The sequence below is a fragment of the Macaca nemestrina genome, chromosome 14 (assembly GCF_043159975.1).
Source record: "Macaca nemestrina isolate mMacNem1 chromosome 14, mMacNem.hap1, whole genome shotgun sequence".
NCBI classification, from domain to species: domain Eukaryota; kingdom Metazoa; phylum Chordata; class Mammalia; order Primates; family Cercopithecidae; genus Macaca; species Macaca nemestrina.
Window position 1 is genome coordinate 116,889,085 of NC_092138.1, and position 25,877 is coordinate 116,914,961.

The 25,877-nt window shown below is 48.1% G+C and overlaps 1 protein-coding gene across 8 annotated transcripts in view; it reads right to left on the reverse strand.

The window, feature by feature from the left end:
• Window positions 1–323: 323 nt before the first annotated feature.
• The window catches only part of LOC105471912 (calmodulin regulated spectrin associated protein 1), a 98,094-nt gene continuing 72,540 nt past the window's right edge, over window positions 324–25,877 (reverse strand). For 5 of the 8 annotated variants that reach the window (XM_071078601.1, XM_071078595.1, XM_071078596.1 and 2 more), the window contains 10 exons: window positions 19,380–19,557; window positions 16,599–16,690; window positions 15,770–15,854; window positions 12,672–15,126; window positions 10,902–11,038; window positions 10,302–10,510; window positions 9,874–9,976; window positions 7,798–7,913; window positions 6,985–7,103; window positions 324–3,457 (listed from right to left, as the gene is read on the reverse strand). In XM_071078601.1, coding sequence (XP_070934702.1) covers window positions 3,155–3,457; window positions 6,985–7,103; window positions 7,798–7,913; window positions 9,874–9,976; window positions 10,302–10,510; window positions 10,902–11,038; window positions 12,672–15,126; window positions 15,770–15,854; window positions 16,599–16,690; window positions 19,380–19,557 — 3,797 coding nt within the window. In that variant the 3' untranslated portion in view covers window positions 324–3,154. The remainder of the gene's footprint in view (window positions 3,458–6,984; window positions 7,104–7,797; window positions 7,914–9,873; window positions 9,977–10,301; window positions 10,511–10,901; window positions 11,039–12,671; window positions 15,127–15,769; window positions 15,855–16,598; window positions 16,691–19,379; window positions 19,558–25,877) is intronic. The other 3 variants (XM_071078597.1, XM_071078598.1, XM_071078600.1) reach the window with 1 other exon arrangement.

The following is a 25,877-nucleotide window of genomic DNA, read 5'->3' on the forward strand; positions in this document are numbered from 1 at the left end:
ATCCCCTGGACTGTCCTTAAAAATACACCTCCACCTTCCACACCAGAAAAAACTCTAGACAACAGCAAGGCACCCACTCAAGCCCTATAAGAAAAGGCAGGTGTGAAAGTCAGAGATGCAGTCCTGGGTGTGTCTGCTTCCCAGTAACACAGACAGACTTGACCAAAACAATGATGGAGAGATACAGCTACTGTCCTTTTCAAAAACATTCCCAGAAAAGGTGAAACTCAACTGCTGTAGAGATGCCCGTTGGCACTTCTCACAAGTCAAATCCCACTGCACAAAATAAATCACAATCAATTGTAAAACATTCTCCAAGTTGATGAATTTTTAACAGAAAATTTTATTTCAATAAATATTTTGCCCTCCAAGTGACAACTACAATTTCAGGGAGGTAAAAGTATAACCTAGAAGTAATTTAGAATTATTCCACTTTTCAATTTTGCCTGAGTGAAGAGTACAGTTTGGGCCTGAAGTCTGCTAAGAGACTGCACCGCAGTGACACGCGTAGAAAGTCAAAAGGACACATGGAAAGCAGTGCGTTTGGTGCACGCACACAGCCATGTGCATGCACACGTGTGGGTAGAACGTATCTGCACATACACGTGTAAAATAATAGGACTCACACAAGTTTCATTTCTCTTTCAACCCTTCTGGGCTCCCAGAATTCTAGCACACCAAGGATTTACACATAAACTTCGTCATACATCGAATCATTTGGTTTACACTTTCTTTACAAAGTGGTATTCTAAATGGGTAGAGCAGCTTGCCTTCAATAACAAGGTTAGAATTCTGAGAGGCAAGGAAAGATGTGCAAGCTTTCCGCTGAAAGAAATTTGCAACGAGACACAAATACCACTGCAGAGGCTTTGAAAATGGCAGACATTGATAACGGAGCTATCGGTCAGTGTTATCAACTGCAAAATCATGACTTCACCACCACCCAAGCAGGAAAGGCCCAAAAGCACCACCACGAAAATTAATCCTGTGTCCGAACCTTTTCAAGACAAATTAAAAGGGTTGCTGTGTCCGAGCATGAAGAATGCAGGGACGTTTCTGTCAACCATTAGGCAAACAATGGCCTGGGGACTTGGGACATCAGGAATGTCCATGCCATGTTGGTGCTTACTCACAACAAACAGTGAAAAATCCTACATGCTCAAGGACAAGTTTCAGGATGTTCCACAAACTGACTCATTCCATGGAGAAAATCCAGAATTGACTCAGAAGTCCCATGGGAATGCAATTTTCCAGCTCTATGACAGACATTTTCTAGCTCTTCATTAAAAATAATCCAATTCCACTGACTTCAATAGGGCCATGGGAAAAAAAAAAAAAAAAAAAACACACACAACGTGAAACTCCTATAAAGCAAGGAGTTGGTGTCGCCTGGTCAGAGAAATGAGCCACAGCAACCTCACACATACGATTCAATGTAAAGCAAATTAGTTCATCACTTTATTACATCTTAGTGCTTTCTTAAAATAAATACGGTAATATCATATCAAACATACAGTGAGAAATAAAACCCACGTGTGAAAGTATGGTAACAGAAAGCTCACTCAGGATGTGTAACTCAGCACTTGAGAAATCATACAGCCTTTAGTTCCCTATTTACAGGACAGAGAGCGGCTGTGTTGAACACGATATATACAAAATCGCAAGAGACCGTCCTTTTCTCCAAAGGACTGAGGAAAGGGGAGTAAGACCTGTAATTCCTTCTAGCCTTCTGTACCACGTTCCCGCCTTCCTTATGTACACGACTCACGTTTCTTATCTAAAATTATGTAACAGTTACACTTGTCTCTAACTTTTTCTCCCTATTGATCTTTAATTTTTTCTGCAGTTCGAGATAGATTCAAGTAACACTCCCAAGAAAATATGTGCAAAACTAATGTTAGTGGCTCCAGAATCTTCCGGCAGCTGGTCAGTCGCTGCAGTGTCTGGCAGCTGTGGCTGGCACGCACCTGCTCCCGGCAATGTCCGCTCCGCAGAAGCATCAACACCACTGGGACCAAGGCAGAAAGCACCCAAAGCCACCCACTTACTTGGAGTTCTGAAATAACTGCAAATAACCACTTGTTTTCAAATAGGCAACAAAACAAAACTATCCATCTACACGGAAGAGAGCATGCTCCTCTGAGAGCACCCAGCGCTTCCAGATGCAGAATCCAGACAGGACAAGCCGTGACCTACCAAAACCACTAAAGGGACTGTCAGCTTAAGTGCATCACCTTATGGGACAAACATGCTCAGAATGAAAAATATTCTACTTCACCAAAATCTGCTTTATTACAGTGAACAAATCATTAGAGTACTATCCGAAACTTAATTAATGATGGCTGAAGTTGGCTCGGCTTGCCCACTTTAAATGAAGCAAACATCAGCTCCTAGTGCCATTCCCCATCCTCATGACTGTGTGCCAGAAATAATCATCTTCACATTTGTAAACGTTATTTTAGCAGAAGACAGACTTTGCAGATTTCAGTGCTTTTAGTGAACTGGTATTTTCAGTAAACTTTTTCTGAGCAGCAAGGGATAAGAATTTTTTTTCAGAAATCTTAGAATTGAATATAAATGTTGGCAGTAGACACAATCAATAAGTATCACACAATTTCTCAAATGAAAAAGATTTCCCATTATGAATTCCTTTGCTATAGACATTCAAACACCCCAAGCCAAGATTGAGCCTCAGTCCTACAGTCACATGAGATTACAGCTGGCCAACATGAGGGTGTCAGGCAATGTGCAAGGGGGTGAGGTGAGAAGCGAGAAAGCAAAGTGGATCGCATCTAATCTATGCTGAAGGAGAACTTCAAGTAAGGGAGCTCCGTGGCCTGGGACCTCGCTGTGAACACCCTCCTCCGGGAGCCTCAGTGGTCCGTGGTGGCCACAGCAGTGCGAGCCACTGCAAAGGCGGCATCTACTCCCCCATCCTCGCCCTGCCTGGCATCCTCTGCGTGAGATGAGCGCTGAGAGAAGGGTTTTCTTCTGTTGTCTAGAAACGTCTTTGCAAAAGGTCTGTGACTTTGCACACTTCGTACCCAAATAGATGAAAACAATAAATAAGGACCCCGTGGCACCCTCTGGATGCCAGCCACGAGGGCGTCATTTACGAGTCTGGGTCACCCTTCAGACACCGGCTGCACCGGGGTCATTTACGAGTCTGGCCCTTCTTTGGCACTGCGGGCCGCTTGGGCTGCCACAGGTGGTTGTGGATTGTGAGTGCATCCACACTGACAGACATGGTTTTGGCTGGGATCAAGTTAAACTGTTTTCGGTCTGAGCTGTATTTATACAGCTTGTCGATCATTTTCTTGGTGATGTTCTTTGGCCCCGTGCCAGTGAGTTTGTAGATTTCCTCAGTGTCAGGATAGTAGCAGTAAAGTGCCCTGAACTGGCAGCCAGCATCACGAAACAGTATGATGTAGTGATTGGCGTCACACTTCTCCAGCTCCTGTGTGGAGAGAGAAAAGAGAAAGAGACAAACACTTCAAGGCCACTCCAATCGCCATGAGTTAGGCTCCCACAGCCGCTCAACTGGCACTGCTCCGTGGGAAGCTCCCCCACCTGTCACCTACAGCCTGCCTGTTGTACACAATTATGGCAGACCCGTCCTAGAGCATTACGTGCCACTGAGACTTGACTTAAGAAGTCTAGGCAAGCAAGCGGAAAAAATGCTTTTACAATTAAGTGGAAAAGTCTATGAAAAGATGCTCATCATTAGCCACCAGAGAAATGCCAGTCAGAAAGAGACGCCGCGTCATGCCCACAAGGCGGCTGGAACCCAGAAACAGGCGGCAATGAGTGCTGGCGAGCCACGGGGCTCGTTCACTGCGGGAGCATGCAGAGCACAGCAGCTGCTGTGAAAAACAACTTGGCCGCTCTCCAAACTGTCAGGCAGTTACCGTGGGACGCAGCAATTCCTCTCTCACGTATGTACTCAAGGGAAATGAAAACACACATCCACACAAAACACTGCATACAAATAACAGCACCATCCCTCACAGGCAAAAAGCAGAAACAAAAACATCACATGTACCCCCAAAAACATGTACATCTGTTCTGTATCGATAAAAAATGTTTTAAGTAGAATCAACCCGAGTGTGCATCAGCAGATGACGAGATGAACAGTACGGGGTCCGAGCATGCAATGGAGCATTACCCAGCTGTGAAAAGGAACGGAGTCCCGGTACACATTACACTGAGAAACCTCAGAGCATCATGCTAAGTGAAAGAAGTCCAACCCAAAAGGTCATATAAATTATGATTCCATTTATATAAATGCCCAGAACAGACAAATCCATGGAGACAGACAGCAGACTGGTAACTGCCAAGAGCTAGGGCGCAGGAAGACTAGGGGAGTGACTGTTCACGGGGGCGGAGTTTCTTTTTGTGAGGATGAAAATGTTCTGGAATTAGGCGGTGGTGATGGTTGTGCTATTCTATGAATGTACTAAAAACCAATGAATGGTATAGTTTAAAAGGGTAAATTTTACGGTATATGAATGATATCTCACAAAGCTGTTTGGGCCGAGCGCGGTGGCTCACACCTGTAATGCCAGCACTTTGGGAGGCTGAGGTGGGCGGATCACTTGAGGTCAGGAGTTCAAGACTAGCCTGGCCAGTATGGTGAAACCCCATCTCTACTAACAATACAAAAATTAGCCAGGCATGGTGGCACATGCCTGTAGTCCCAGCTACTCAGAGAATCACTTGAGCCTGGAGGGGTGGAGGTTGCAGTGAGCTGAGGTCGCATCATCACACTCCAGCCTGGGCGACAGAGCGAGATTCCATCTCAAAAAAAAAGAAGAATCTGAAGTAAATATGACAAACCGCTGATGCCTGTCGCAGTGTTTGTTGATTGTATTCTAAAGTTTAAAACATATCTTCAAGTGTTTTGGTAACTTTTAAAAACAGACCCTCCACATGCCTGGGAATGGGAGCACATGGGTCTGCCCCAGCAGTTCTCCACATGTGGCCCAGGCGTCCTGAGGCCTTCCCAGGAATCTCAGGGTCAAACCCTTGACCTCGAAAGGCTATGGCCTCATTGCCTCTCACGAGTGTGCGGCGGAACCTTCCCAAGGTCCTGGGCCGTGTGGCTGTAATGGACGGAGGGCACGAGCGGCTGAGATGTCAGCCCTCTTATGTCAATGCCACTCTTCTATTTATTTGCCTTTAGAAAAGTTACTTTTCATAAATACACAATGTATCGGCATATAATGGGGCTTATTATTTTAAATAATATATATATTTTAAAAGAATCCAAAAGTGTATAGATAATACTGATTTCAACCCTACACACACTGTGTTTAAAGATGAACAGAATTAGATGCCAAAAAGAAAGAAGCATTTAATTTGTAGACAGTGGGACTGTGGGGAGCGGGGTTCACCTTATTTACTTATCGCTGCCTGCGCGGTAAGGAAGCATGTGGTGCCTACAGCTTACGTGGCACAGCTGAGATGGCTGCTGTCCCGCCTGCTGGGCAGCCCTCAGCGGGCGCCTGGGAACTTGCTATCTGCAGAGCTCCCAGTCACTCACTGGCTGACAGGAGGGCCTCCCTGAGTCTCAACTGCCGGTCCGCACGCTAACGCTGGTTTCCTCCCAGGCATCAGGCACACTGCTGCACACTAGGCAAGGGGTGTGCCTCGTGACCAGCCCCCAGCGAGAGCTCAGGGCATCCAGTCTCAAAAGGGCTTTCCATGGCCCACAGGCTGCTGTGGATCTGCTGCTGGAAGAACGAGAACAGAGGGAGCTGCGCAGGGTCTGGCCCTGCCTCTGTCTTCTCCCTCTTCACCCCGTGGCTCTGGCTCCCTCCACAGTGCTGGAATAAATCTAAGCCATGGGTCGACTCCACACTGAGGGCCACGAGTCCTTCCAGTGCATCCCCGCATGCAGGGTGATCCTGGGGGCCACTGATACAAGGGGCCAACCACCTCTCCATGTGGAAATCTAAGCAGGAAGGGCATGACCATGGCCGCTTCTGTCCCCAGTCCCATGAGACCTGCCTAGGTCGGGGCCATTCTTAGTCCAGATGATCTTCTCTCCGTGTGGAAATCTAAGCAGGAAGGGCATGACCATGGCCACTTCCGTCCCCAGTCCCATGAGACCTGCCTAGGCTGGAGCCACTCTTAGTCTAGATGATCTTCACTACCAAGAAGAACACATCCGTTTTAAAGTGGGTCACAAATTCTGTATGTCACTTTAATTTTTACAACCAAACCAACTAAGGACCAGGGGTTAGTCTTAATTATTAAAAAGCAGAATTTCTGGTGGGTGACAGACTGTTGCATAATTTTCATTCACAAGCTGTTGTATCCCAAGGTCAGCAACTTAAGGCCACACACAGGCCTGAATCTGGGGCGGGTTCCAGTGGCTCTGCCTCCTCTCCCCTGGAATTCCAGTCCTGCCCCTCAGGGGCCAGCCTAGACCCCACGCAGGACCCTCAGATTCCAGCTTCCAATCCCCTCCCTGGGCATGCACACTGTGTGCTCCGGAGTCCACACGCTCAGCAGGTGCATGCCTCCTCCCGCCCTCCCTGCTCCGTCCTCCCCACCCCACCACTCCGGCCCTGGCCCCTGTTCCTCACTCACCACCAGGCTGCCTCCCTGGCTTCCCTGCTGACTGCTCTGATCTACTGGGAAGGGCAGGTGGGTTCCTGGCTCTCCTCTGCCCACACCTGCATCCACTGTCTCACTCTGAGTAAAGCTGAGTCTTTCCTCAGCCCACAGAGGCCCCACACAGGGATGTAGCCTCTGAACCCCGCCCCGTCCTCCTGGGTGTTCCTCCAGCACAGGCTCGCTGCAGCCCCTGGACCTTGGCACGCCTCACTCCCACCTGCCTGGAACGGCCATCCCTGAAATCTGCATCCTCCCTAGCAACTGTCGTTCATCAAAGATTTGGGGTGTTTTCTTGTAGAAGGAATGCTTAATTTATAAACATTTTTTACTTCACATAAAAACAGGTTGAAACGTGATACTTGCCTCCAATATGGAATTCTTGTGGGGTTCATTCACTTTTCCAGCCAGGCAGCAATGGGATATGGCATTGTGAATAATCGGCTTGTTTGATTTGCTACTGGGCTCCTTAAAGAGCTTGGGACCTAAGAAACGAGGCCAGGATTGGCAAAATTATTATTTCAAGGCACGAACACGCACACACAAAAAAACCCAAAGATGTCTTAGAAGCAAGCAATGGGTAGACTGAATTACAGATATTTATGATTATTTAAAAATGGGAAGTAAAAGTCACTTAAAATTTATTCAAAACAATTTTAAGTTATAAACTTTTAGACAACTAAAGACGAAAGTAATCAATAATTTATCCCCTTTCTAAATTCAGTGTCTTAACTATAAAAAAAAAGATAAAACCAGGAAAAAAACTTGTAAAAAGTCTAAAGTTCAAAGGCCCCAGGACAGACTCCTCAGCCACAGCAGCACCTCCAGTTCACCGTGCCCTGAGCCCACACCTGCTCCAAGGGCAGCTGGTGAGAGCCAAGCACTCCCACCACTCCCGGGCTCTGCCACTCCCGGGCTCTGCCGCCCCCAGGTCCGCTGCCCCCTACACAGCAGACAGCAAGGCATATGGCTAGGAGGGAAAGGCAGGACTAAGAGCTTCTACTAAACTACATGCCAATTTCAGTACCAAAGAGCTAAAAATAGTTCTCTTTCACTAAATAAAACATCTTTGTTAGAAAAATACTTTTTAGACCAAAACAGAGAACAGACATTGAAAGAGCCACGCAAAGGCATGCGGCCATGCCCACGATGACCTCTAAGGAGGGCGAAGGCCGTCACCTGTGTACTCAGCCACCGAGGCCAAGGAAGACGCTGCCGATGCGGTCTCCCAGTCTCGGTCTGTGCTCCTGCTCGGGTTACGGCTCAGTATGGGCAGGGCTTCCATCGATTCCACTCTGCGGGCAGAAACAGACAAGAGACAGGCAGGTGAAGCGCTGGCTTCCTCTCACCACTGCTGGCAAGGGGTCGGCCCGCAACAAGGACAGGAAGCACATCAGCAGGGGAGGAGGCTTCCAGTGACGGTGAGGGCTTGAGTTGCCACAACCCCCACACAGTACAGACACTCCGAGCAAAATACAAAAGCAAACACTTCAGGTACTAGGGAGTGATGAGGACAGAGGGGAGTCAGTCCTTCAACGAAGGGGTTCACCTCCACGCAGCCCTTGCTCAAGGCACCACCCCCTTGAGCAGGGCACAGGCACAGAACAGGGCACAGTGCTGCAGGCTCAGGAAGCCAGAGGATGAAGTTTGGACCACTTGTGCTGCTGCCCAGCCAGGGATGAGGCCTAGGGAAGGAGGGGCCACAGTGGGCCGAGTCGGAAAACCTGGGCCCCAGTGACTCTGATCCCTGGAAGGCCTGAGCTCCACCCTGCAGGGAGTCTCCACTGAGCAGCAAAGATGCCAAAAGGCTGAACACAGCTGCTCAGAGATGTCGGCTGCTGCTCTCACAAAGCAGGCAGACAGCGCTGGAGCCTGAATCCAGCCACGGTAATTGACCACCAGAACAAAAACCCAAACAGAATGTGCAGTCCCTCGGAGGGATCCGCCACAAAGCCCAGAGACAACAAGGAGCCACGAGTCGGGTGAAGAGACAAGAAAACATGGTCCATAGGTGCAGACAGAACAGGGGCCACACGGTGTGCACATAAAAATAAAGGGACACATGGGCGGGGGAGGCCCTTGCTCCCACGGGAGCTGACAGCACACGTGGAGGAAGCAGTGAGCAGGAGCTCCACAGTGATCACTAAAGCCCTTGAGGACAGTTCGTGAGGTCCAGAGCAGTCCCCAGCCTCTCTCCCGAGTTACCTCCTCACCACAGGAGCGGTCCCGGGCCCACCTGAGAGGCTGCGCTGAGAAAGACACACGCTCACTTCTGGGCTGCTCAGTCAGAAGCGTGAGGCCCCCGTCTCATCACAGGAAACCGAAACTGAGGCAGCCAGAAGGATAACTGACCTGTGGTTACCAAAAGTCAAGGTCCAGAAAGGCACAGAAAGGCTAAGGAACTGCTCTGGATGGAAGGAGACTAAAGGGACATGGCATTTCAAGGCCATTCGTCACCCCAAACCAGATCCTAGACTAGGGAACACCACGGTTGTCAGGGACACTCTTGAGACAACTGAGGACAGCTGAATGGGGACCGCAAATTGGATGAAAGTGCTGGCTTGGTAACTGATTACACGAGAAAACTTCCTCGTTCCAGGAAATACACACTGAAGTATTAAAGCAAAAAAGGCCCAACATCTCCAACAGAGTGGTTTTTTTCTGTTTGGTTTTCGGGTTTTTGGCAGCGTCTCACTGTCGCCCAGGCTGGAGTGCAGTAGTGTGAGCATAGCTCACTGCAGCCTCAACTTCCTGGGCTCAAGTGATGCTACCACCTCAGCTTCCTAAGTAGCTGGGACTATAGGTGCATGCCACCACACCCAGCCAACTTTTTTGTATTTTTTGTAGAGATGGGGGTCTCACTCTGTTGTGCAGGCTGGTCTGGGACTCCAGGGCCTAAGTGATCCTCCTGCCTCAGCCTCCAAAAGTGCTGGAATCATGGGGGTAAGCCACCATGCTTGGACTCCAAGGGACTCATAATGATGAAGAAGCAAGCGTGCATGTGTGGGGTGGGGGAAAGGGGAGGGTGATAAGGCAAAGGCTGCCAAGTTTAACCAGTTGGGGAGCCCGTGTGAAGGGCACTGGAATTCCTGATGACATTATTGCAACTGTTCTGTAAATGTGAAATTCTATCAAAACTAAAGTTACAAAAGCCTTTCTCATTGTTTTTAATCAGGAAGTCCCACCCTGGCCCCCGCCCACCCCCCCCACCAACATGCTCCAGCCTCGGGCCTGTGGCCATCTCCAGTCCCTTACCGCTGAGAGGGTGTGCCCCCAGAATGAACGCTCTCGGGTTCTGTCGTTGCCGCAGAGGCCAAGGACAGGCTGGAGCCTGACTGAGTTCGGCTCAAGTTATCAGCTGCCAGAGACAGAAACAGATGATGGTTCATGAACAGATTCCGACAGACACGTACCTGTCCTCTGTACCTTTACCCCTCACCTGGCTCTGTAGAGCTCAGCCAGAGAGGCCACGACCCCACCCTGCCCCAGGGAGCCAGGCTGTGCCTGGATGTGCCGCACATCTCAGAGCCTCTGGTCTCAACACTGTCATCCGTGAAACAGGGAAAATCATCCCCACCCTTCCTGCCTCACACCACTCTTGACAAAACTGCAATGAGCTAAAGAACATGAGGCCGGCGCCCACGGAAGGAAGCGCTGCCCGCTTGAGGGCCAGGGCCGCTTACGGGTGGAGGAGCACTTGGTGCCGGAGTCGCTGCACGACTCTTCCCGGTGCACCGACTTCGGCCGCGGCTTCTTCGGCTTTGACTTGGGCTTGCCGAGCCCCTGCTCCTCTAGGATCTGCTGCTGCTTCCTCCGCAGGTACTCCTGCTTGATGAGCTCGCGCCGCGCCTTCTCCTCCTCCTTCCGGACCCGGTCTTCCTCAGCTTTGCGCCTGAGAGAAACACAGGCTCAGACACTGCTCGGTCACCGGGCTTCTTCTACGACGCCTGCGCCGCGGCGCTCTGTCCAGGCGCGTTTCTCGGGTTCTGCCCGGCCGCTGGGACCAAGGGTGGCCAGCCTCCACAAGCGGGCGCAGAGGCTGCAAGGGCAGTCCTGCAGATGAGCCACCAGGCCACACAGCCTCACTGGCCACCGGCAACGCACATCCTCACTGCAGATCAGCAGGGGCCGTGAAAGTTCAGGGAGGCCACCCATGGGAGGAGTACGACCCTCAGAGGCACTCACTGCCATGGTCCACGGCCAGTGCCAGGAACGGGACGGGGGCCGCCAGGGACCCACCAGGCTCCTGCCCAGTCTGCTTTCCGCCGCCGCGGGAGGCTTACCGGGCTTCATCACGCTTGAGCTCCACCTCTGCTTCCAGCTGCTGCTTGCGCACGCGGGCCTCCTCGGCCTTGCGCTGCTGCTTCAGGAGGAAGGCCGCCCGCTTCTTGGCGAGCTCATCTTCAGCTTTCTGTTCGTCCTGCAAGACAGAAGCCACACAGAGCATGACAGGAACCCCCTCAGACGCCCGACACGGCCGCACTCGACCCAGCAGCCGACTGTCACTACACCTTTAAAAGTTTAACGCATAAAGACTTCTACACTTTTCTGTAACCGTTAGACTCTAAAATACGAATGAAGACAAACCAGTGCATTTCAAAGGCGCTCCACATCAACCCAACTTTCCAAACATCTCACGTGAGATCCAGTTTGCCTTAAAAAGTACACGTATATTTCCAAAATAAGAGCGAGGCTGGGCACAGTGGCTCATTCCTGTAATCCCAGCACTTTGGGAGGCTGAAGTGGGTGAATCACTCGAGGTCAGGAGTTCGAGACCAGCCTGCCTAACATGGCGAAACCCTGTCTCTACTAAAAATACAAAAATTGGCTAGGTGGGGTGGCTCACACCTGTAATCCTAGCACTTTGGGAGGCCAAGGAGTGTGGATCACCTGAGGTCAGGAGTTCAAGACCAGTCTGGCCAACATGGCAAAACCCTGTCTCCACTAAAAAAAAAAAAAAAAAAAAAAATTAGCCGGGCATCGTGGCACATGCCTGTAATCCCAGCTACTCAGGAGGCTGAGGCAGGAGAATCGTTTCAACTCGGGAGACAGAGGTTGCAGTGAGCCAAGATCATGCCCTTTTACTCCAGCCTGGGCGACAGAGCCAGACTCTGTCCAAAAAAAAGCAAAAAAGAGAATACTGAAATTGGTCACTAATTTGTTTACATTTCAGAAGTGCAACCACCAAATAAAGCTTGCCTCTTTTGCTAAGATCCGCCTGATGATTTGGTATCCTCTCAGTCAAATTCATAATTACCTGGAGGCAAAGCAGAAACAGTTGCGTGTCCCTTGCCAAGAGAAAACATTCTGAGAAATAGGTCCTTAGGCGACTTCGCTGTCCTGTGAGCATCACGCAGCGTGCGCGCACCTGGCTGGCAGCGCCCCCCACAGGCCTCAGTGAGGTCAGCCACTGCTCCTAGGCCACAGACCTGTACGGCACATTACTGCACCCAATACCGTAACTGTGTATCAACATCTGTCTCAACATTGAAAAGCTACAACAAAAATATGGTCTTATCATCTTAGGAGATGAATGTCACAGCGAAACATCATGTGATGCACTGACTATTAAAACAGTTCAGTTTACGCTTCCCTTCATCTCTAAGAAAAAAAATTACAAGACAGACATATAAAAAATGTTTTTTGAAGTTGCTATATCAGAGGTTGGCAAACTTCAGCCCACATGCCAGGCCTGGCCACCGCCAGAGCATTCTAACGATGAACGCTTTTTACACTTTGGGGTGGGATGGGGCGACAACAGGGTTTTGACTGGAAAACCAGCAAAGCAAACAATGTTGAAAATCACATGAAATTCCAGTTTTAGGGCTCATAACAAAGTCATCTCAGCCACGCCACGCTCCCTTGCATTCGTACTGCCCAGGGACGCCTCTGGCCAAATGGAGTCCTCGGGACAGAGACTCTGTGGCCCATAAAGCTAAACACACGCATCCCTTGGCCTCTTACAGGAGCGGCAGGCCAGCCTGGCGCAGATCTGTGTTTTCTAACTCACTCACAATCACGAGTGCCTGAAACAGATGCTACTGATCCCTTACCTTGAAGAAGAAGCCGACCCCCGGCTTCTGGTCGCCTTCGCTGATGAGGTCCGCCGAGCCGTCGAGGCTTGCCAGCTCCCCGTCCTCGTCGGGGGCCTTCAGGTCAGAGAGGTCCACTTCAATGAGGCTGGCCCTGCTCCTCAGAGGCTCCTCCACGGGGATGCTTTCTTTTCCCGAGACATCTGAGGAGCTGGGCCCCGCCTCCTTCACACTTGCATCCAGAACTTCTTTGAGGCTCATCTGCTCCGAAAGAATGTTGGTGTCTTTGGAAGAGGACAGAGTAAGTGTCCGCTGGTTGCTTTCATCGTGGAGCCTGTAACTATCGAAGAGACACTTCCCATGTGGGTCACCGCTGGGCTCCAGGGCACCGTCCAGGCCAGGGTCCGTGGGCGTCCGAGGGTGGCTGCTGGCAGGGAAGGGTCTCAAGTGCGGGAGCGTCTCTACACTGGGCGTTGGGGTTTTACTTCGGGAGGAGCCCTGTGGCCTGTCTTTTGGGACCTTCAGCTCCGCCGGCCTTCCGGAACGGGAATTCCGGCCCTGACCCAGCCGGGGGGCTTTGCGGTGGCCAGCCACGCCCGTGGGAGAGAGTGGCTCCACGAAGTGGACTGGCGCCTTCCCTTTGTGGTCCTGCGAGTTACTCTTAGAGCCCGGCACTGGGACTGTGGGAGACTTCAGGAGAAGCTGCTCCTGCTGCTGAGAGATTTTCAGGATGGCCTGCTGCAGCGCACCGATGGTTTCGTTGAGCTTCTCGATGGAGAGGTCGCATTCGTTCACGCCCACCGCCTCCCCAACGGCGTCCTCCAGGAGGGCGGCGGAGACCACCTTATTTCTCTCCAGCTCATGCAGAGCCACGGGGTCTTTGGCTGTATATTGCTGAGCAAAGGCCAGGCTCTCTTTGTCCACATCCTGAGGCTCGTGCAGGAGCTCCTCTCTCTGCTCCTCCTTCACGAGCAAGTCTTCAGTTTTGGAAACGCCATCCCCACAGTCCTCCCCATTGTGCTGAGAGTACTCCTTTGAAAAGTGCTCCGGCCTGAGGGGCAGGGCAGCCTCGGCCTTGCCCTTCTTCACCACATGCAGGAACGCAGCCTTGCCGAGCTTCAGGCGCTGCCTTGCCGACAGCGCCTCCATCTTCTTCTTCTGGGCCTCGATGGCCCTGCGCTTCTCCTCCAGTTGCATGTGCAGCTGTACCAGCTCAGACGCCAAGAGGCTGGCGGGGTCCCTGCCATGCCGGCCCGGGCTCTGCTCCCTTTTCTGCCTCCATGTCGTCAGAGGGGCCGGGCAGCTCTCAGACGCATCTGGTGTGGTCTTTTGGGAGCTGCTGGTGCTGGACTTGGTCTCGCAGCTGTTGAGTCTCTGGAGCTTCCTCTCTGCAAAGCTGGTCATCTTCACACTCCCACTCGCCACAGAGACGCTGCTCATCTGAGACGCTGTGCTCAGGCAGGGGCTCGAGCGGCCACTGGCGTCATCTTTGTCTTCATGTTCCTTCACCTTCATGTCCTCCTGCAGTTTAGCCGACTCTTCCTCCCCGATGTATCTGCTGAGAACCACAGGATGGGCCTCACCCAGGAAATCATGCTCGGCTTCCTCTATGTCCACCACATCCGAGTCAGAATCCTGCCTGAGGAGAGTCCACGGCTCTGAATCGTGGGAGTTGGGGCTTTTTGAACAACTAACATACAACCTTCCCTCAGTGTCCTCATCAGCCCTGTCTACATGAAGGAAGAAGCCATCTGTGGATGGTCCCTGGGGGAACGGATCGAATCCGCCAAGGGCCAGAGGCCCCCCACACACCTCTCCCATGGTCTCCACTGACTGCGGTCCTGTCTCGGTGGGGTCGATGCCCATGGGAAATTCTGAGCATGGAATTGGGGTAAAAGTCCTATTCAAGTCACGACTACCAGTCACTTTCCTTCGTACCAAAGGCTGGGGGCCCTCGCTGGGCCTCCTGGACGTGATGCTCCTTGGTCTCCCTTCCCCCCGTTCATCCTCCTTGGTGATCACCTGCTTCTCCTTCGCTGGCTTAAGCACCGCTGGCATCAAAGGCTCCAAGAAAAAACTGTCAGGCTTACTTTCTGAGGTGTCCAGTTGTCCTTGGGGAGACCGGGCACTTGCTCTAAGGCCTGAGGCCCGGGGTGAGGCCCTGGGGAACTCCAGGTCAGCCTGCTGGGGAGCCACATCTGCTCTAACGATAGCCACAAGCTCCTCTTCCTCATCCTCAATACTGACATTGTTCAGGAGGCTCTTCCCATGGGTCTTCACGGCCGTGGGGTGTGGCTGGTTCTGTGGGGTCAGATTAACAATATTGGATGCCAAACTGTCTTTGCTGATGGAGCGGGCCAAGCTGATGCTGTCGCCAGAGCTGGGATCCACTTCACAACTCGCAGCATGATGGAGAGCAAAAGGTGTCGGCTGGGACGCGGGCCTGAAACACAGGGAAGGCCCACTGGGTGCGCTGCTGCACACACCAGAGACCCCAACACGGACCGGTGGGGGAGAATGCCGGCCATGCAACGAGAATACGCCTCTCACACGCAGGAGATTTAAACTCATTCTTCCGCGAGGCAGAAGAAAATCAGAGATCATTTCAGCTTTGTGATTCTCACTCTAGTCCCAGGACCTCCTGATACCCTTAAAAATTACTGAGGACCCCAAAGAGCTTTTGTTTCTATTTATCAGTATTAATCTCTATTTATCATCCTAGAAATTAAAGCTCAGACATTTTCTAAACATTGATTGAAATTACAGTAATTAGTCCATTCCATGACAAATGACTATATTCTCCAGAAGGGAAGTTTCCAGTGTAAGGCCAGGCACTATTTGACACCTGTACAGCTCTGGGATCTGGCTGGACCCTCATACCTGACTCCACCTGCTGCCACACCACATGGCGTGCAGACTCGGAAAATCCCACGGCACACTCACGAGCGCGAGGCTGCGGAGAGGCAGTAGCTTCCTAGTGTTGTCGGAAAAATAATTCTGATCGCAGGGACTCCCTAAAAGGGTCTCGGTGATCCTCAGGGGGTCGGGGCGACATCTTAAGAACTGCTGTTTAGTATAAAAAAATTCCAAACAGAAACATCGCTGAAACAGAGACTCACCTGGTTTTTTTTTCTGGCCATGCTATTGCTGCTCCTCGAGGCTGACCATCAACTCGGGTCAAAGAATTCGATCGATGTCGCTGATCTGCAGTTCAGAGGAAACAGACAGTGTTGAGTAACCAATTTTCTATCACTGGAAATTCTTTCAGTATGACCATTTCTCCAGAAAAATGCCTCGCAAGTTAGTACACTACAAGGGCCTCACGGAAAGCAGAGAGGCAAAACCACGCACTTGTCCCACATTTTGATGGTCACACACGGTTCAACAGCGACCGGCCCAACGAAGTACCCAGAACTGTGAAAGAGCTTCAGCGTGAGTGAGCTCCTGCTTATGTCGCAGTTACTCTGTGTCTACTACACAGAAGGTAATCGCTCTCAACGATAGTTTCACAGCAAGACTATAAATTCTGAGATACAACAACACAAGTTAAAATTTATCTGGCCACAGTCTTAACTAAAATGACTACATTGGCCAGGCACAGTAGCTCACACCTGTAATCCCAGTACTTTGGGAGGCCGAGATGGGCAGATCACAAGGCTAGGAGATTGAGACCATCCTGGCCGACATGATGAAACCCTGTTTCTACTAAAAATACAAAAATTAGCTAGGCATGGTGGCATGTGCTTGTAATCCCAGCTACGTGGGAGCCTCAGGCAGGAGAATTGCTTGAACCAGGGAGCCTGGTTACAGAGCAAGACTCCATCTCAAAACAAAACAAAAAAAACACTACATCAGAAAAAAATGAGTTAATTTTGAGAAATATGATTGTACTAATCTATAGTCACGAGAAATTAAGGAAAAAAGATGAGGAGGAAACAACATTCTTACCGGGGATGTCCTCTCCCTGTATGCATTTCTGCTGTTTCTGTCGCAGTGGCAATAAAGGATGGGATGGGCTGAAGGCAGCAGTTCCTTTCCCACTAAATGGAAAAAGAATTACGGGAAAATCCTTCCTTTATCACACTTCAAGGTCAACAGCAAATGCACGAGTATACAGGACCATCCTGAATTCACACCAAGTTTTGAGAAACTCGGACTGTTTGGGAAAAATGAGCCAAGAGTACCAGGAACTTCCAACTTGGGATGGACATCCACACACGGTGAACAGGGGCACACCGACCCTCCGATGTGTCTACAACACAACCAGCTTCCCACAGGAAAAGCAAAACCCAAGCGTGCAATTAGAGTGATTTTTTGAGATAAGCAAAAGTAAAAAGAAAAAGTGATCCTTTGACAAGCAACAGTTTTCAAAAATGCACACTATTGCCTCAATAAAAAAATAAGAGAGAGAGAACTTCAGAGATAAAATAGACCACAAGGATGATGCCCACTGTACTAAGCCACAACTGTGAAGATACTGATGAGTAACTTAAACCCATCACAGACAGCAGCAAGAATATTCCCACACTGCTGGTGGGAGGGTAAAAATGTACATTTTTAGAGAACAATATGGCAATATCTATAAAAACCTCTTAAAATCACTCACACCTTTACCACTCCTTGGATTACAGCTTAAGGGAGAGAACGATGAGGGGTGCACACATAGAGGCACGGGCGTGAGAACGATGAGAGGTGCACACACAGGCACGGGCGTGAGAAGGATGACAGGTGCACACACAGGCACGGGTGTGAGAAGGATGAGAGGTGCACACACACAGGCACGGGCGTGAGAAGGATGAGAGGTGCACACACAGGCACGGGCGTGAGAACGATGAGAGGTGCACACACAGGCACGGGTGTGAGGGCCTCAATCCCGGGAAGAACAGCACGTGCAGGAAAGGCCGAGGTCACACGTGTGCGGATCGCACAGTTCTGACAGAGAAACACCCGTGAGACCGGCACCCAGCAGCCCCTGCCACCCCACAGGCACCAGCTCCCGAGAAACAAGCACGCTCACACTGCAGGGCAGCTATCTTGGTTGTTTCACTTTGGGGAGAATTTGGTAAAGGGATAATTTGCCAGGTGCAGACGGGCTGGGGAAATCGCAGGGGACAGCTCAGCACCCTGGACCAGAGTTGGCACACCTAGGCCTGAAGAGGCAAAGACGGACAGAGGACACCAGAGTCAGGACACAGACACCACAGAGACACAGTGAGAGCACGTGTGCAGGAGCACATAAGCGAAAGGGCTGCGAAGAGAGGGGCTCAGGGCAGGGAGACCGGGGAAGCTGGGCAGAGCATGAATGGCACAGGGACCTGTGTCAGGGCCACAATGCAAACCCTGCAGCCTGGACAGCGTGGGGACAGCGGACGCTCACAGCACACCCGTGACGTGAAAGACTGGGTAGCTGTTGAAACTGTGGCAGAGGAGGATGCACCAAGTGGGAAAATTCTCACCACAGGCTGCTGGGTGCAAACAGCAGGTCACAGAGCAGTGTGTACACGGGCACCAGCTTCGTGTGCGTGTGCGCACGCGCACACACACACACACACACTGGGCTCAACAACAGACACGCAAAGACCAGAGAAAGGATGCCAAGTGTCCGCGCTGGCCCATGTGAGGGATGGCTCAGCCTTGAGGCATTCTCACTCAGTGACCCCGCCTGTGCCCGCGGGCAGAGTTACCGCCCCACCTCTGCTCTGAGCTCTGGGGACACACACCAGTCTCAAAGCCCCCCAACACAGAACATATCCAAACCCCTCCCTCAGCTAAGCCCCACCCCTGGGTGTGCACCCGCCTCACTGCCTGTATCACAAGGCCTCTCAACTCCTTCCTCCCGGCTCCGGCAGCCCTGGCATCCCAACCCTCAACACGGTCGCCGGTTTTAGCTCCTCTCAAACAACCTGAAACAAATGAGTTCGTTCTATGCCATGCTGTCCCACTGAACCATTCCTTTATGTGACTATTTAAAATCACTTTTAAGTAGTGTTTTCATCTGAAATCGCCACATGTTAACAGTGTTTATCCACTTTAGGTGTGCTAACTGGCTCCAGGCTGGAATCAGCTGTGGGCCCTCCTACCACACGAAACACAAAGCTCACTCTTACTCCAAGCGAAGGTTCCTTCATCCCCTCCCCCAGTTCTGGGACAATCACTCTATCTCAGATATGGTTATCCAAATTAGGTCTTCGTGATGAAAATTCATTTTCCAAAAAACGCTTTTTAAACAACTCTTTTTCTAGAGTTGTTTAGCCTTTAAGCAGCTCTATAAACTTTTTCACTAGAATCAAATTAATTCTTCCCCAAAGTTAATGAAGCAAACAAATACTCTTCTTTGAAGACTTCACAATATTTGAAATGCAAGAGGATCTCACTCTTTATGTCTATCAGACCATAAACAGCACATCTAAACAGTCAATTCAACTTTCTAATCTTTAGATCATTTCTTAAACAGTGTAACACATGGTGGAAAAGAGAATAGAAAAACACCTGTTCCATAAACAATGTTAGAATTAGGTACACATCCTTGAAGGAATTTCCTGCTAGTATCATTCCCGGCCTCTGCAGAGGGGACCGAGTGGCCAGAAGGGCAGTGGCAGAAAGAAAACCTTTCATAAGCTACTACAGATTGCTTATGTTAAAAAAGGTAACTTCAATTAATATTTTAAAGTAACACAAATAGGGACACACGATGGTGAATTGATTCTGAAAGCAGACAGACAGACTTACAGGTATTCAGGTTCTTCAGGGTGCAGGTAGTGCCTGTGACAGCCGTCCGCCGGCAGCTGCGCGGGGGGCTGCAGGTCAGCCGGGGTCCCTGCAGCAGGGCTGCCTAGGAAACTGCGTTTGGTCGCATTGGAGATAGGCACAGGAGGCCGGCTGCTTTTCTGGTGTAACACTGTTTTAGCTGCAGAAATAGTGTTTTTGCATCGTTACTTACAACACTAACTGAAAGCACAGAAAAATCCTGCAGCTTTTATAAGCACCAACTCAACCTTTTCTTGAAACCAAACTTCTGCCAAAAAAAAAAAAAACTGGTTTCAAGTTTAACAAATGCATTCTACAATAATAAGTACTGTAAATATTGTACCAAAATAAATACTAAAATTAAAAGACACAACACACATGAGGAGAAGAAGAACTGAGAGGAAACGTAAGCCCAGCTGATGGGCTCTGTCTTGGTCATCGTCTAGCACCCACACAAAAGTCCTCCACTCCACTGGTGAGCTGCTTCCAAAACCACATGCCACCTTCACTAATCCTGGTGCTAGACAAGACGCCACCACCCAGGCTCCTGGGAGAAGGCTTGGGGCTCAGCTCCAGAGAGCCACCCAGTCAGCAAGGGGCCGAGGCAGGGTCTGAAAGGCACTTATCTAGGCCCAGCACGTGGGCAGCTGCTCTGGCGGGTCCCTTCAGCCCAGCCCCTGGGGGTCAGGTGAGGTGCTGAGCCTGGCTTGGGCGCCATTCCCTTTCTTGGCCCATGCCTGCTCACCCACCTCTCTCCCAAACGGTCAGCCCCAAACAATGACTCTGTCTCTAAGGTTGCTTCCCAGAGAACTAACCTATGGGAGGTGGTGCCAAGAGCAGCTCAAGAAGGCAGGAGGTGGGGCCATATGGTGGGGACCAGTGGTGGGGACCAGTGGGAGAGCACCCACTAGGTGATGTGTTGTGAACATGGAGGCAGGAAGTGTAAGGACGAGGGGGTGGCGGCTGCACTGAGCTCTGCAGATGGTCTAGGGAAAAGACAAAGAAGGCTGAGAGGCAGCAATGTGACCAAAAGCCAAGGGCACTGAGCTGTGCTCTCTGGCAGCCAGGGGCTGGAACCAGAAATGAATGGCTGCCAGGGAAGCTAAACCCCCAACCCAAGAAGGCTGCAAGGCCAAGGTTAGACCCTAGATGGGAAGGAAAGAGACTATGACTCGTGGCATACAAACTTCTAGGCCTGGAGAACCTCAGATTACCTAAAATTCTCTGAGCCTACAGAAGAGGGCTCCCCTCCCTATTAAGGGCCAGCATCCCTGCTGGCCCCATATTTAGATGATACAGAGGCCTCTCTCTCAAGATGACATGTGCCCCCCGAAGCACGTATAATCAAATTGTCAAAGACAAAAAGAATTCTGAAAGCAGCAAGAGAAAAGTGATTCATCACATACATGGGAACCCTCATTAGACTATCAGTAGATTTCTCAGCAGAAACCTTCAGGCCAGAAAGAAATGGGATGATATATTCAAAATGCTGAAAGGAAGGGAAAAAACCCTTCCTTTCAGATGGGTGTTCTGAAACAATACTTCAGAACGAAGCAATACTTCAGAAACACGAAAATACTTCAGCAATACTTCAGAAACAATACTTCAGAAACAATACTTCAGAAACACGGAAAAAAAAAACATTCCCAGACAAACAAAAGTTGAGGGAGTTCATCACCACTGCACCTGCCTTCCAAGAATGACTAAAAGGAATTCTTCATACTGAATCAAGAGAACACTAAATAGCAACACAAAAGCATAAAAAATATGAAACTTACTGGTCAAGGGACATATACAGACACAAACACAATACTGTATTACCCTAACAGTGGTAGATACATCACTTTTAATTCCATTATAAAAGTTAAAAGAGGCCAGGCACAGTGGCCCATGCCTGTAATCCCAACACTTTGGGAGGCTGAGGTGGGAAGAGCACTTGAGCTCAGGAGTTCCAGACTAGCCTGGGCAAGACAGCAAGACCTCATCTCTACTAAAAAAAAAAAAAAAAAAAAAAAAAGTAGCTAGGCGTGGTGGCACAAGCCTGTAGTCCCAGCTACTTGGGAGGCTGAAGTGGGAGGATTGCTTGAGCCCAGGAGTCTGAGGTTACAGTGAGCAATGATCAAGCCACTGCACTTCAGTCCAGCCTGGGCAACAGAGTAAGACCTTGTCCTAAAGAAGAAAAAAAGGTAAAAGACAAAAATATTTAAAATAACAATAAATTGGCCAGGCATGGTGGCTCACACCTGTAACACCAGTACTTTGGGAGGCTGAAGCAGGTGGATCACCTGAGTTTGGGAGTTCAAGACCAGCGTGGCCACGTGGTGAAACTCTATGTCTACTGAAAATACAAAAATTAGCCGGGCGTGGTGGCAGATACCTGTAGTCCCAGCTACTGAGGAGGCTGAGGTAGGAGAATCACTTGAACCTGGAGGCGGAGGTTGCAGTGAGCTGAGATTGTGCCCCTGCATTCCAGCCTGGGTGAGAGTGAGAATCTGTCATTCATAAATAAATAAATAAATAAATAAATAAATAAATAAATAAATAACAAGTTATGTTAACGATTACATAAATAGCTGTGAATGGTGGCATTAACTGCACACCATGTAGAAGGGGGAGGTAAAAGCTGAGAGGTCTAGCATATAAGTGAAGGTGAGTTGCCATCATAAAACAGACAACTGTATTTTATGTAAGTCCCAGGTAATGACTACGGAAGTTACACAAAAGGAAAAGAGAAGGGAAAACAAAGACCATTAAACACAAAAACAACAACAAAACACAAATGAAGACAGCAAGAGACAAAGACATGCAAAAGAACTGTTAGATAGACAAAACAGTTAACAAAATGGAAAAAGGAAATCCTTTCCTATCAATAATTACTTCGAATAAAAACGGATTCAACTCACTAATCAAAAGACAGAGAGCAGCTAAATGATTCAACAGTATACTGCCTACAGGAAACTCACTTTTGAGTGAAGAACACATACAGGCTGAAAGTGACGGGATGAAAAGATATTCCATGTGTAAGAATGGTAACCCAAAGAAAGCAGGAACGGCTATACTTATCTCAGACAAAACAGACTTTAAGTCAAAAACTGTCTCTAGAGACAAAAAAGTCGTTACGTCATGACAAAGGGTCAATTCAACAGAAAGCTGTAACAACTGTAAGTATCTGTGTTCCCACATCGGACCCAAATATATAAAGCAATACTGACAGATCTCAAAGGAGAAACAGAAATACAGTAATAGCAGAAGGCTTCAATACCCCACTTTAAATAATGGATGGAATACCCAGACAGGAAATTTAACAGTGACAAAAACAAAGAACAGAAGGCTTACACAGCGCTCCAGACTAAACGACCTCACAGAGACACACACACTTTTCACCCAACGGCAGCAGAAGACGTATGTTTCTCAAGCACACGCGGCCCGTTCTCCAGCACAGATCCCATGTTAGGTCATAAAACCAGTCATAAAAAATTTAAGAAGATCAAAATCATGTCACGTATCTTTTCCAACCACAACGGAATGAACCTAAAATTAATTACAGCAAGAAGGCCGGGCGCAGGGGCTCACACCTATAATCCCAGCACTTTGGGAGGCTGAGGCGGGTAGATCACTGGAGGTCAGGAGTTCAAGACCAGCTTGGCCAACACGTTGAAAACGCTGTCTTGGCCGGGCGCGGTGGCTCACGCCTGTAATCCCAGCACTTCGGGAGGCTGAAGTGAGAGGACTGCTTGAGGCCAGGAGTTCAAGACAAATCTGGCCAACATAGTGAGATTCCATCTCTCTTTTTTTAATTTAAAAAAAAAAAAGGAATTCTGTAGCAATCAACACCTCCATTAACAAAGAAGCAGGACTTTAAATAACAACCTAACTTCATACCTCAAGGACTAGGAAAGGAAGAACAAACTAAGCTCAAAGTTAGCAGAAGGAAGGAAATAATAAAGACCAGAGCAGAAATAGATCAAATAGAGAAAAACAATAGAAAAAAATCAACAAAACTAAGTTGGTGAAGATAAAATCGACTAATGAAGAAAAAGAAGACTCAAAATCAGAAATAAAAAAGGAGATATTATAATAGATGCCTCAGAAATAAAAATGATTACAAGGGCCTATTACAAACACTTATATGCCAACAAACTGAATAATGCAGAAGAAGCGGGTAACTCTCTAGAAATATACAATCTATGAAGACTGAGCAAAGAAGAGATCTAAAGCCCGAACAGATAGTAATAAACAAAGAGATCGAAGCAACATCTAAAGCCCAAACAGATAGTAATAAATAGATTGAAGCAATAATCACAAACCTCCCAACAAAGAAAAAGCCCAGGACCAGATGGCTTCACTACTGAATTCTACCAACTCTTCTTAAATCCTTCCAAAAAAGAGAAAACGCTTTGAAACTCATTTTATGAAGACAGCATCACCCTGATACCAAAGGCAGACACAGACACCAGAAGGAAAGAAAACTACAGGCCAATATCTCTGATTAACACAGATGTAAAAATCCTCAATAAAATACTAACAAACCAAATTCAACATTACATCAAAAGATTATACGCCATGATTAAGTGGAATTCCTCCCTGGAATGTCAGGTTGGTTCAACACAGGCAAATCAATGCAGAACACATTAACAGAATTACAGATGAAACCACAAGATCATCTCAATGGTATGCAGAAAAAGCATCTGACAAAGTTCAACATCTATTCATGATTTAAAAGAAACAACTCTACACGAAACAGTTATAGAAGGAGCTTACCTCCTCACAATAAAAACCACTTATGAAAACCCCACAGTCAGTACCATAATAAATGGGGGAAAACTGAAAGTTTTTCCTCTAAGATCTGGAACAAGACAAGCATGCCCACTCTTACCTCTTCTGTTCAACACAGTACTGGGAATTCTAGTCAGATAAATTAGTCAAAATAAATAAATAAATAAATAAGAAAGAAAAAAGGAAATCCAAATTGGAAAGGAAGAAATAAAATTGTTTCACTGCAGATCCAAGGTCCTATACACAGAAAACTCTAAAGGCTCCATAAAATAAGTGTTAGAGCTAATCAACAAATTCAGTCAAGTTGCAGGATACAAAATCAACATTAAAAAAAAATTGTAGCATTTCTATACACTAACAATTGACTATCTAAAAAAGAAATCAAGAAAACAATCCAATTTTTAATAGCATCAAAAAGAACAAATACTTAGGAATAAATATAACCAATGACTAAAAGATCTGTACACTGAAAACAATAAAACACTGATGAAAGAAACTGAAGACAACAAAATTAGTGTAAAGATATCCCATATTCATGGATTGAAGTAATATTGTCAAAATGTCCATACTACCAAAAATGACCTACAAATTCACTGCAATCCCTATCAAAATCCCAATGGCATTTTCCACCAAAACAGAAAAACAAACCTAAAATCTGTATGGAACCATAAAAGACCCAAAATAGCCACAGTAATCTTGAGAAAGAACAACAAAGGTAGAAACATCACACTTCCTGATTTCAAATTATACTACGAAGCTATAGTAAAACAGTATCATACTGGCATAAAAACAGACACAAGCCAAAGAAACAGAATTGAGATATATGGTTAACTAATCTTTGACAAAGGTGCCAAAAATACACCATGGGGAAAGGATAGTAGTACCTCCAATAAATGTTGTTGGGAAAACTGGATAACCAGATGTAGAAGAATGAAACTGGACCTTTATTTCACACCATATACAAAAATCAACTCAAAATGGACTGAAGACTTAAACTAAGAGTAATTAATTTAATTAAGACCTCAAACTGTAAAACTCTAGAGAAACAAGCTCCTTGACATTAGCCTTGGCAATTATTTGATTATCACACCAAAAGCACAACTAATGAAAACAAAAATAAACCACAGGAATGACACCAAATGAAAAAGGTTCTGCAAAGCAAAGGAAACAAACAAAACGAAATGGCAGCCCACAGACTGAGAAACTATTTACAAACAGTATGGCTGATAAGGGGTTAGCATCCAAAATACATAAGTAACTCAACTCAACAGCAAAAATACAAATAACCCAAATAAAAAACAGGCTAAGGTCTTAAATAGGCATTTTTTCCAAAGAAGACATACAGGTGGCCGATAGGTATGTGAAAAGCTGCTCAACATGACCAATCATCAGGGAATGCAAATCAAAACCACAATAAGGCATCACTCACGCCTGTCAGGATGGCTATTATCAAAAAGACAGGAGATGAGTATTGAGGAGAATGTGGAGAAAAAGTGAACCTTTGTATACTGTTGGTGGGAACACAAATTGGCATAGCCATTCTGAAAAACATATGGAGGTTACTCAAAAAACTGAAAATAGAATTACCATATGATCCAGCAATCCCTCTTCTGGGTATATATCCAGGAAATGAAATCAATGTCGCTAAGAGTTATCCGCACTCCCATGTTTACTGCAGCACGACTCATGATTGCCCAGATACAT